General features: G+C 45.7%; 1 protein-coding gene across 1 annotated transcript; it reads left to right on the forward strand.

Moving 5' to 3' along the window:
• Positions 1 to 1,322: 1,322 nt before the first annotated feature.
• On the forward strand, positions 1,323 to 11,609 carry LOC311126219 (serine/threonine-protein phosphatase 6 regulatory ankyrin repeat subunit A-like; the record flags this gene model as incomplete). Its single annotated transcript, XM_084200231.1, has 21 exons — positions 1,323 to 1,410; positions 1,799 to 1,941; positions 2,179 to 2,391; positions 2,779 to 2,857; positions 3,051 to 3,165; positions 3,440 to 3,586; positions 4,409 to 4,477; positions 4,808 to 4,948; positions 5,740 to 5,851; positions 6,068 to 6,094; positions 6,271 to 6,345; positions 7,233 to 7,434; positions 8,029 to 8,116; positions 8,339 to 8,456; positions 8,680 to 8,899; positions 9,755 to 9,920; positions 10,134 to 10,279; positions 10,406 to 10,488; positions 10,583 to 10,665; positions 10,794 to 10,885; positions 11,091 to 11,609. 21 exons carry the CDS (start codon positions 1,323 to 1,325, stop codon positions 11,381 to 11,383), a joined length of 2,700 nt encoding a protein of 899 aa, XP_084056357.1. The 3' UTR covers positions 11,384 to 11,609.
• Between the last annotated feature and the right edge of the window lie 808 nt (positions 11,610 to 12,417).

A 12,417-nucleotide genomic window follows, 5' to 3' on the forward strand; every position in this document is an offset into this window, starting at 1 on the left:
GTTTTTTTACCCCAAATGTAACTCGGTGTTATTTTTATCGCACTGCTTTGCTTTATCTTGGCCAGGTCGCAGTTGTAAATGAGAACTTGTTCTCAACTGGCTTACCTGGTTAAATAAAGGTGACTTTTTTTTTTTTTTTTAATAAGTTTGCAAATGTGATGATGCATGGAATGCTTGATATATTCTTCATGGAGAAAATTAGCTTCCCCAAACTTGAGAGCAAGACTGGCCTAAACGCGCTAATGTTTTCCTTTGCTAATGTGCGTCCCGCCCCCCTGTCAGCTGTCAGTTTTGTCGATGACCACGTACATAAGACACGCCAATCACCGACACCTGAAGTTCCATGACCATCACAGCCCTAGTTGTATGCTTGAGTTTGTTCAGAGGAGGCTTTGAATAAAATCCGATCTGAGTGTGAAATGCCTTACTGAGGGTAAATGGAAGCTCCTCTTGTGCCCGGCTCAGCCTTATACAGTTTAAGGTACTTTACCGTATCCATTTCAGTAAGGCCAGATTGTCCAAATTCTACCCAAATATTGATGGTACATGTGACAGGTGTAAAAGCTCCTTGGCGGACTTGACCCACATGTTCTGGTCCTGTCCCCGTCTGGCAGATTATTTGTCCACTATTTAAAACCCTTTCTGAAGCATTTGATATAAAGTTGCAGCCTAGTGCAGAAATTGCTATTTTTGGAGTACCAAACAACAATCCTTCTCTGACCAATAGACAGCTAGATGCCATTGCCTTTGCCTCCCTGTTAGCCCGCAGAAGGATTTTATTGGATTGGAAATCTATCAATCCTCCCTTAGCCTCTCTTTGGCTCGAAGATCTGAAGCTGTTCCTAAAATGAGAAAAAATGAAGTTACCATTCGAGGGTCAACCAACTCATTTTATTCCTCCTGGGACCCGATGATATCCTATTTTGAACAGCTCCAAACACTTCCTCCAGATTAGTACTCTTGGCCCCACCTTGAGATTACTGCTATATAGGCCTATAAAATCACTTAATCACCTGAAATTGTTAGGCTATTACATTTTTGCTTGAAGTAACGTTGTTGTATACTTTTATTTTGTTTTCTGACATGTAAGTCAATTACTTTCCCTTTCTTTTTAAATGTGTTTGGAGGCATTCTGGGGGGAGGGGGAGGTCAAAGGGGGACTAAAAGGGGAGAAATGTACCATGTCTTTACATGTTATCTTTCATTCATTGTGAATACAAAATATATAATTTTAAAGGGAAGGCTTTGAAGCCAGATTTAGCGGATTTTGCTGTTTAGTTTTCCTCAACCTGTGTTTTGTTTCTCTCTCCTCTCCCTGTTAGATGGTGAGGCTGCTTCTCTCCAGAGGAGCCAACATTAATGCCTTTGACAAGAAGGATCGCCGAGCAATCCACTGGGCTGCTTACATGGGTGATGAGTTTACCACATCATTTACATTCTGACTAATGTCCTTTATACCAATGAATGAATGAATGAATGGACTGTGTGTTAGTCTCACAGCTCAGCTGTATGAGCCACGTCTAGTGTGTTATTATGTCAGAATCATGTACTAAGTAGGTTGATTAGATGTTTTCAGTTGTACTAACATGATGTAGGTGTTGCTTATGGTGCTGTGTACCACTGTAAACTAATCTATCTCTCCCTCTCTCTGCCTATCTCTCTGTGTTTGTATCTCTGTTTCTCTCTTAACCCCCTTACTATCTCCCTCCCCTTCTCTCTCTCTCTCTCTCTCTCTCTCTCTCTCTCTCTCTCTCTCTCTCTCTCTCTATTTATCCCTCCCCCTCTCTCTCTACCATAGGGCACATTGAGGTGGTGAAACTGCTGGCCTCTCATGGATCAGAGGTGTCCTGTAAAGACAAGAAGGCCTACACCCCTCTCCACTCTGCAGCCTCCAGTGGAATGATCAGTGTAGTCAAGTACCTCCTGGACCTTGGAGTGGATGTGAGTCAACACGCATTCAAATGTGTAGTCACTGTTCAATTACAACTCAATGAAAATACAGAGCTCTAGTGGGTTGGCGAATGATTTCCTTTCAAGTAATGAAGAGATGGAGGTTGGAGCCAGTGTTTTGGGCCAGGTGGTTTTCAGAACCAAGTGACCTGATCAGGAATGTATTGTTTTGTTCCCCCCCCCCCCCCCTCTCTCTCTCCACTCTTTTCCCTCCCTTGCTCCCTCCAGATAAATGAGCCCAATGGTTACGGTAACACCCCCCTCCACGTGGCATGCTACAACGGGCAGGACGTGGTGGTGAATGAGCTGATCGAGTGCGGCGCCAACGTGAACCAGGTGAACGAGAAGGGTTTCGCCCCACTCCACTTCACGGCCGCCTCGCGCCATGGGGCGCTCTGCCTGGAGCTGCTGGTGGGCAACGGGGCCCTCGTCAACATCAAGGTGAGGAGACCGGATGACCAACACTGTGTCTGAACTAAATAACACCCTATTCCCTATGTAGTGCACTACTTTTGACCAGGGGCCCATAGAGCAAGGAGCCGTGGTGACACTGCCTGTGTCCCAAATGGCACCCTGTTCCCTTTATAAGTACACTACTTTGGTTCAAAAAGTAGTTCACTATGAAGAGAATAGGGTGCCATTTGGGACGCACACACTGACGCAGCACATGGCTTAGTATTTGGCCCTGGTCTACATTCAAATACCAATGGAATAGGCCTAACAATGCAAACTAAATGCAATCAAGCGCTCCTCCAATACGTGTTTGATTTTGCCTGTGGTCAGCAGCACAGACTGCCGTGTGAACCATCTTTGTCTTTCTATCTGCAGAGTAAAGATGGAAAGACCCCCCTCCACATGACGGCCATCCACGGACGCTTCTCCAGATCTCAAGCCATCATCCAGAATGGTGAGTCGCTGTGAATGCTCTCAACTGAATATATATGAACCAGTAGGCTCTTCAGCATTGTCTTTAGTCTTCAAACCATGATTCACTGGCACAGAGCAATGTTACTTGCAATGTGGTTGAACATGATGCTTCATGATGCCTCTTGGGTCAAGTGGTTGACGTGTGTGTGTGTTTGTGTGTGTGTGTTCTGTAGGTGCTGAGATCGACTGTGAAGATAAGAATGGAAACACACCCCTGCACATCTCTGCTCGCTACGGCCATGAGTTACTCATCAATACACTCATCACGAACGGAGCTGACACAGCCAAGTGAGAACACACACACACACAGTTTCCAGCAATAATGCAACATGCATCTGCAATTCTGTCATTGACCAAATTGCCGCTTGGAGACTATGCTCAACACATTGTGGTGTGTGGGGGGTTGATAGACAGGGCATTGCAGCATGCTGATGTGTTGATCTGCTGTGGGGTTTAATGAGGACTGTGATGTGGTGCTGTTTCCAATCTTAGCTGAATCAACTGTAAGTCACTCTGGATAAGAGTGTCTGCTTAAAGTCTAAAATGTAAAAATGTGTTGCAGGCGAGGCGTCCATGGGATGTTCCCCCTCCACCTGGCTGCTCTCAGTGGGTTCTCTGACTGCTGTCGGAAGCTCCTCTCATCAGGCTTTGATATAGACACCCCTGACGACTTTGGAAGGACCTGTTTACATGCTGCAGCAGCTGGAGGGTGAGTGGACTGGTCCAGGCTTTACACCAAGGAATATTTAGTTCATGAACTGGAAAGCCACCAGAAAGAACAAACACATATTCACACTCTTACATTTCACATGGTTTAGCAGTATTGTTTAGAGTTATTTAAAAAATCGTATAGATCATTAGTGCGGTATCATTTCTGTATAATGTGGTTCCATGCCATGGGGGTATTGACTTGCGCTCTGGTCTAAATTGTCTTTATATCTTCTTGAAAGAGAAGAGAAACCTGCAAACTGCTCTTGCTAGTATCACTTTTTATTATTGCTTTTAGTAGCATTATAAAAACAGTGATACTAGCAAGAGCAGTGTACGGGTTTCTCTTTTCTTTCAGGTTCTCATTGTTACCATCCACCTGATAGCTCAGATGAACGAGAGCCTTTCTGAACTTGATATCTTTTTACCATCCACCTGATAGCTCAGATGTACGAGAGCCTTTCTGAGCTTGATATCTTGTTACCATCCACCTGATAGCTCAGATGTACGAGAGCCTTTCTGAACTTGATATCTTTTTACCATCCACCTGATAGCTCAGATGAACGAGAGCCTTTCTGAACTTGATATCTTGTTACCATCCACCTGATAGCTCAGATGTACGAGAGCCTTTCTGAACTTGATATCTTGTTACCGTCCACCTGATAGCTCAGATGAACGAGAGCCTTTCTGAACTTGATATCTTGTTACCATCCACCTGATAGCTCAGATGTACGAGAGCCTTTCTGAACTTGATATCTTGTTACCATCCACCTGATAGCTCAGATGTACGAGAGCCTTTCTGAACTTGATATCTTGTTACCAGGAACCTGGACTGTCTGAATCTGCTGCTCAACACAGGGGCAGACTTCAACAGAAAGGACAGCTTCGGAAGGTCTGTCTGTGGCATCAAATAACTTTCATATGTGATCTTTATGATAATAGGGAATATAGTATAGGGGCATATAGGAATTATTATGGGAAAGATTGGGCGGCGGGTAGCCTAGCGGTTAAGAGCGTTGGGTCAGTAACCGAAAGGTTGCTGGTTCGAATCCCCTAGCCGACTAGGTGAAAAACCTATGTGCCCTGCAGAAAGGCACTTAACCGTAAGTCGCACTGGATAAGAGTGTCTGCTAAATGACATAAATGTAAAATGTAAATGTTATACAGCTCCAATAAGCTGTTTCTGTTGTTGATGTTGAATGGTTTCTGTGCGTTCTTCTAGGAGTCCTCTGCATTATGCGGCAGCCAATTGTAACTACCAGTGTCTGTTTGCCTTGGTGGGGTCTGGGGCCAGTGTGAACGATCTGGATAAAAGGGGTTGCACCCCGCTCCACTACGCTGCTGCCTCCGACACAGACGGAAAGTACGTCTCACACCTCTCTTACTGTTGTGTGTGTTGTGGTGCCATGACCTTTCACATTTCACTGTAGTCTGGAGAGTATGTTGTGGTGCCATGACCTTTCACATTTCACTGTAGTCTGGAGAGTATGTTGTGGTGCCATGACCTTTCACATTTCACTGTAGTCTGGAGAGTATGTTGTGGTGCCATGACCTTTCACATTTCACTGTAGTCTGGAGAGTATGTTGTGGTGCCATGACCTTTCACATTTCACTGTAGTCTGGAGAGTATGTTGTGGTGCCATGACCTTTCACATTTCACTGTAGTCTGGAGAGTATGTTGTGGTGCCATGACCTTTCACATTTCACTGTAGTCTGGAGAGTATGTTGTGGTGCCATGACCTTTCACATTTCACTGTAGTCTGGAGAGTATGTTGTGGTGCCATGACCTTTCACATTTCACTGTAGTCTGGAGAGTATGTTGTGGTGCCATGACCTTTCACATTTCACTGTAGTCTGGAGAGTATGTTGTGGTGCCATGACCTTTCACATTTGACTGTAGTCTGGAGAGTATGTTGTGGTGCCATGACCTTTCACATTTCACTGTAGTCTGGAGAGTATGTTGTGGTGCCATGACCTTTCACATTTCATTGTAGTCTAGAGTATGTTGTTGGTCGTGTTTGAATGCATACTAGTGTTAAAATCTGCAGTGTGAAAGCTTGGCCACGTCTCCTTTGGGAAAGTGTCTCTGCTTGCTTATCTGTCTGTCTTGATGTTGGTATAATGATTATTGAACTCTTGACCTCTGACCTCTAGGTGTCTGGAATATTTGCTGCGAAACGACGCTAACCCAGGGATCAGGGACAATCAGGGCTACAACGCAGTCCATTACGCGTCTGCGTACGGACACCGCCTCTGTCTGGAGCTGGTGAGTCAGAACCACAGGGGACTAGACGCCCTGCATTCACAGACCATTTTGTCTGCGTCCCAAATGGCTGTAGGGCCCATAGGGCTCTGGTCAAAAGTAATGCACTATATAGGGAATAGGGTGCCATTTGGGACAGACGTTGATATTCAGTAGGTTTTAAGGTGTGGTTGCATGTTTGTCGTGGCCGCATCGTCACTCTTGATGTTCTTTTTCCAGATTGCAAGTGAAACACCTTTAGATGTGGTAAGTACCAGTTGGTTACTTTTCCTCACACTAGCTTGTTTAAGATACGAATGCAACACCCCAGTATGTCTGCAGGGGCTGGTCACTGAGATTTACAACATGAAACATGCTACTAGACTAACCTTCAAAGTAAATATGTTACAAGTCTAAACTGGCCCGTCCTTGTCTTTCCCCAGCTAATGGAAACCTCAGGGACAGACATCCTGAACGACTCTGATGTCAGAGCTCCCATCAGCCCCCTACACTTAGCTGTGAGTAAAGCCTACCTGCTCCTGTAGGGGTCTCGCCACATGACAAATGGCACCCTATTCCCTATTTAGTGCACTACTTTTGACCAGAGCCTTATGGGCCCAGATCAAAAGTACTGCACTACATGGGAAATAGGGTGCTATCTGGGATGCAGGCATGGTGTTGTTTTTCCACGAAAAGTTGATTGTCCAGACACTCACACACCATGTTCCTATCTGTTCCTGATTAGTGTAAAATACATGGATGTTTTGACACAGTGATGATGAGGATGATTTCCTTATTTTGCCATTTGAGTTAATCAACCTCCAACAGAGGAGAAGTAGTGTTTCTAAATCTCACACTTGACAGGGACCTTTGATGTTGATGCTGGGCGGGAGAAAAAATGGGCACCCGATTTGAGAGACACTGGTCTACTTTAGGGGTCTAGGACTGTTTCTGTTCAGGCATACCACTGGTCTACTATAGGACATTGATTATATTAAGAGTGTATTTCTGTTCAGGCGTACCACTGGTCTACTATAGGACATTGATTATATTAAGAGTGTATTTCTGTTCAGGCGTACCACTGGTCTACTATAGGACATTGATTATATTAAGAGTGTATTTCTGTTCAGGCGTACCACTGGTCTACTATAGGACATTGATTATATTAAGAGTGTATTTCTGTTCAGGCGTACCACTGGTCTACTATAGGACATTGATTATATTAGGAGTGTATTTCTGTTCAGGCGTACCACTGGTCTACTATAGGACATTGATTATATTAAGAGTGTATTTCTGTTCAGGCGTACCACTGGTCTACTATAGGACATTGATTATATTAGGAGTGTATATCTGTTCAGGCATACCACTGGAATTTGCTTCAGACTGTGTGTTTGTTTCCATTCAGGCGTACCACGGCCACCACCATGCTATGGAGGTCCTGGTTCAGTCTCTGCTGGATCTAGACGTGAGGAACAGCCAGGGGCGCACCCCTCTGGACCTGGCTGCCTTTAAAGGCCATGTGGAGTGTGTTGACGTCCTCATCAACCAGGGAGCCTCCATCCTGGTTAAAGACTTCACCCTGAAGAGGACCCCCATCCACGCTGCAGGTACGCATAGGATATCACGTAAGACCTAGAGATTCTGTAATTCAAAAGTTTTCCTTACCAAGATGGACATTTGTTTGGTCATGTTGCTAGGACGCCAATGTCCACTCTAGGGATATTATATAGCATAGTGTGAAAATGCCCACTACACACTGATCTAAGGTCATTTTTTGTCATTATTGCTGAGGATCTGGGGAGGGTAAGCTGATCCTAGATCAGTGCACAGGGGGACTTCTATCCAGAGCCAGGTACACAGCTAGCAGGTGACAGGCTTCGAGGGCCTCAGCCCCAAAATGTTTTATTATCTGCTGTGTTAACATCATGAGGATGTCATCTACCAATACCACTGTTCTAGAAATCTGTCTGTTCATGTGAAGGTAATAGTCGTCCAGCAATCAGCTCATATCCTCTCTGTTTATCCTCCTCTAGCTACCAACGGTCAATCATCTCACATTCTTATATCCTCTCTGTTTATCCTCCTCTAGCTACCAACGGTCATTCATCTCACATTCTTATATCCTCTCTGTTTATCCTCCTCTAGCTACCAACGGTCATTCATCTCACATTCTTATATCCTCTCTGTTTATCCTCCTCTAGCTACCAACGGTCATTCGGAGTGTTTGCGTTTGCTGATTGGAAATGCTGACCTCCAGAGTGCAGTGGACGTTCAAGACGGGAATGGACAGTAAGTCAATTGGGTTTTGGATACAATTCCTGAAATAAAGAGATTTTGACACTAGTTCTACGTCCCAAATGGCACCCTATGCCCTACTTGGTGCACTACTTTAAACCAGAACCCTATGGGCTCGGGTCAAAAGTAGTGTACCATATAGGGAATAGGTTGCCATTTGGGACTCAGCCTGGTTATTACCAGTTTGTAATATGACCTTGTTGTCTTGTGTATCAGAACCCCTCTGATGCTGTCGGTGCTGAGCGGACACACAGACTGTGTGTACTCACTACTCAACAAGGGAGCCAGCGTAGAAGCCAAAGACAAGTGGGGCAGAACAGCGCTACACAGAGGGGTGAGGAGGAGAGCTGGCTGTATACGCTCACACACAGAAAGAGACGGGGAGGCTCAAATATACATATTATCTTCAGAAAAGTAGTTGTCCATGGGTAGTGGTGTATTCATCCCTGTAGGGGGACCTGCCTCCAGACATCATTTGTAATAATTGATGATTCATTATTATATCATTGATTATTAGTTATTCAAATCCATTCTTGTCTCCCTGCCCTTCCTCCCAGGCGTTGACGGGTCATGAAGAGTGTGTGGAGGCCCTGCTGCAGCACAGCGCCAGCTTCCTGGTTCGGGACTGTAAGGGGCGGACCCCTGTCCACCTGGCGGCGGAATCCGGACACATCGGGGTGCTGGGGGGACTCCTACACGCCGCCCAGTCAGTGGAGACCCTCCCCGTCATCACAGACAACCAGGGCTACACGCCACTACACTGGGCCTGCTACAACGGTACGTACTGGACTAACGGAACACTAGATATTTTCTGATTTTCTCTCTTCAGCACCGTAAACATGTCCCTGAATTAGGCAGGCCATACAACTAGGGGTGTAACTATTCGATTTGTATCACGATTCGTGGTTGTCGATACGATTCAAGGACGATATTGGTTCATTTAGAACGATACGATCCGAAACGATTCAGTGACTTGAAATCGATTCAGTAACCTTTTAGCCAAAAATTCAACCAGTGTGACTGAAATAAATACCTGGATACTGGACAGTGCAGGTGAAGTTTCCTAGATTCCTGTTTCTTGTAAGGACCGCAATGGTGGCTTGATAATTTCTCGCTCGTCGGCTTCTCCTCTGTCGTCCGCCATGCTATGTTTTGTTGTCTTTGCGCCTTTGCGCTGCTGCTGGCGTGGGGCGATGACGTCACGGATAGGCAGACTGAATCGAGTAATGTTTAAAGCCTTTATCATTAAAAGTGCTAAGAAAAAACATCCATATAAAGTCTGACGTGCTTAAATCCAATGGGTTATTTCCTAGAATCGATACAATCGATTTATTACATTTTAAAACGATGTTAGAGTGATATATGTTGTCCAAAAGGCCAACTCACCGAGCACAGATCGATGTAGTTGGATCATAGGAATATAAATCGATACATCGATGTAGTAGATGGATCGTTACACCCCTACATACAACGGTACGTACTGACTAACTGGACTGTAGCTCTGTTCTCTCCTCCATGAAGTGTACACTCATTCACTCCCTCTTGTGGCTTGAAAAGCATTCGATTGGTGTGGACGGAGCCATGTGGGGGAATGAACAAGACTACAACAGAATTAGGGGTTATGACTCTCAGTGGAGGACCTTACACTGAAACAGGACTTTGTCATAGCATATGTCACCGAGGGCAACTCGTTCAGCCCCCTCCACTGTGCTGTGATCAATGACAACGAGGGGGCTGCAGAGATGCTGATTGACACTCTGGGGCCGGCCATTGTCAACGCCACTGACACCAAGAACCGGTAACTACAGCACATGACAAAGTCCTTTTCTTCTGGAGAATAATGTTGTCTTGGGAATAAAATGACCTCTGGGGTTGGATGAGGGATTGTAGATTACTTTTAATACATCTATTAGTGATTTTATATTTCTATGGTATAAACAGGGTTAATTGAACAAACTTGTTTATAACAGTCCTACATGATATCGGTGAAATAAGTTTCCTCTCTCTCCAGGACCCCCCTGCATGCGGCGGCTTTCACGGACCACGTGGAGTGTCTTCAGCTGCTGCTAGGCCACAACGCCCAGGTAAACTCCCCCGATGCCTCCGGGAAGACCTCCCTCATGATGGCTGCTGAGAACGGACAAACCAACGCTGTCGGTACGCAGCCCCCTCTCCTCCGCTTTGCCTCGCCCAGCCGGCTTAAGTTCAACATGTCTGTTTTACATTTTAATAAGTCGCTTCATTTCCTAATTGAGTTTCTTTATGTTTCTCTGTCTGTGTCAGAGCTGTTGGTGAGCAGTGCCAAAGCAGAGCTCACCCTGCAGGATGCAGTCAAGAACACTGCTCTTCATCTGGCCTGCAGTAAGGTGAGCATCCCCACATGAAGATGACGTTCATCTGAACAGTTGGCTCTCTCTGGTTGAAATTTTGGTCTGACATGTTTGACTCTGGTTTTTAAAGGGGCATGAAACCAGTGCTTTGTTGATATTGGAGAAGATTACAGACAGGAACCTCATCAACTCGACTAACGCAGCCTTACAGACGTACGTATGGTTCAGCTGTATTAATTGGGCCAGAAGTATTAGAAGAAGTGCACTATATAGGGAATAGTCTGGCATTTGGAAGGTATCCTCATTTGCTGCTGGCTAATCTGACGGTACTTTCTCCTCAGGCCGTTACACGTTGCAGCCAGAAATGGTCTGACGGTGGTGGTTCAGGAGCTACTAGTGAAGGGTGCTAGCGTGCTCGCAGTCGATGAGAATGGTAAGATCCATAACGCTAACACCGTTTTCTTCTGTACTTCTCTTCTCAATGTGTCCACAATTGTTTCTCTCTAGTCCACTGCTTGGTTATTGTCTTAACTTTGTATCTCCTAGCCTGCTGTTATTTCATGTTTTTCACCAAAAGTGTTATAGTAAACGGTGATGCTCCTGAAGTGACCCTCTGCTGTTCTGTTTGAACCCCTCAGGTTACACGCCTGCCTTGGCCTGCGCCCCCAACAAAGACGTGGCGGACTGCCTGGCGCTGATCCTGGCCACCATGATGCCCGTGTCCCCCTGCAACCCGGCGCCCAGCCTGTCCTTCAGTGCCATTAACCACTACACCACCAGCCCCTCCAAGAGTGTGACCTTCGACAGCCTGCCCGTGCTGCGCAGCGAGCACAGCTCCTACTGCAGCTTCAACAACATCGGCCACCGCGACCACGATGGAGGCTTCTACAAGGATGAGGAACTCAACGACTCAGACTCAGAGACATACTGAGGGGGGGGGTGGTCGCTGCCCAGGAGGGGAGCCAAGGGCAGGCGGATGGACAGTGAAGTGGGGCAGAGGCCACAAACAAATCCACACATACACACCGTGTCTTAAATCACCATAGCCAGCTTTGGGAGGGCACGAGCCGAGACAGTCCGCACAGGAGCCTTAAGAGTCCTGCAGATGGAGAGAGAGAAATGGAGGGAGGGAGGGAGGGAGAGGGGGAGGCACAACAGGCTGGCTGGCCACACTCATCCTCTCGTACCACCAGGTGTCCTTCCAGCAGATACTGGACTTCAGAGGAACTGCTGCTGCTATACCCCACCTTTACCTTTACCCACAAAGGTCCTAAACGGTAGAAACTGTCCAGCCAACAGACAGACGGACACCTTATGACGGCAATAACCTGTAGTCCAAGGGGATAGTAGCACTTCACTGAGTGAAAAACAGACATGGACCAAAAGATGTGGAAGAAGCCTTTTCAAAACCTGTTTTGACAGTAGAAATGGGATTGAGCGTTTTGGGCTGAGAAAAAACATAAGGAGTGATGTTTCATTTAAGTTTTATGAGAGTGATGGTCATGTTTATCCGCACACGAAGACAGTCAGAACGCACCTAGCCTCTTGTCTGTAATCCATGTGGGAGGAGGGGAAATCATTTATTTTTTATGAACAAACATTTTAATAACATCATTCATGTCTTAAGCTCCTGACCCTCTGTGGGAACCAAAAAATCGTAGTATTTGCTCTCATGAGTAATTTCAAAGAATTTCCATCCCCAATGGCACCCTATTCCCTTTATAGTACACTACTTAAGACCAGGGCCCATAGGGTTCTGGTCAAAAGTAGTGTATTCTATAAAGAATAGGGTGCCATTTAGGACGTAAAGTTTTGCATTTGTATGACAGGACTATTTACATTTGTGTTATTAAACCTACCTGTCCTTTGCGCTCTAGAAAATATTTTAGAAAGAATACATGAATGAATAATTTACTTTCTTGTGATATTTATGTCATCATTTTGTGCCTTCTTTAGTTACTGAGG

Source organism: Coregonus lavaretus, assembly GCF_964263955.1.
Source record: "Coregonus lavaretus genome assembly, contig: HAP1_SCAFFOLD_398, whole genome shotgun sequence".
Lineage (NCBI taxonomy): Eukaryota > Metazoa > Chordata > Actinopteri > Salmoniformes > Salmonidae > Coregonus > Coregonus lavaretus.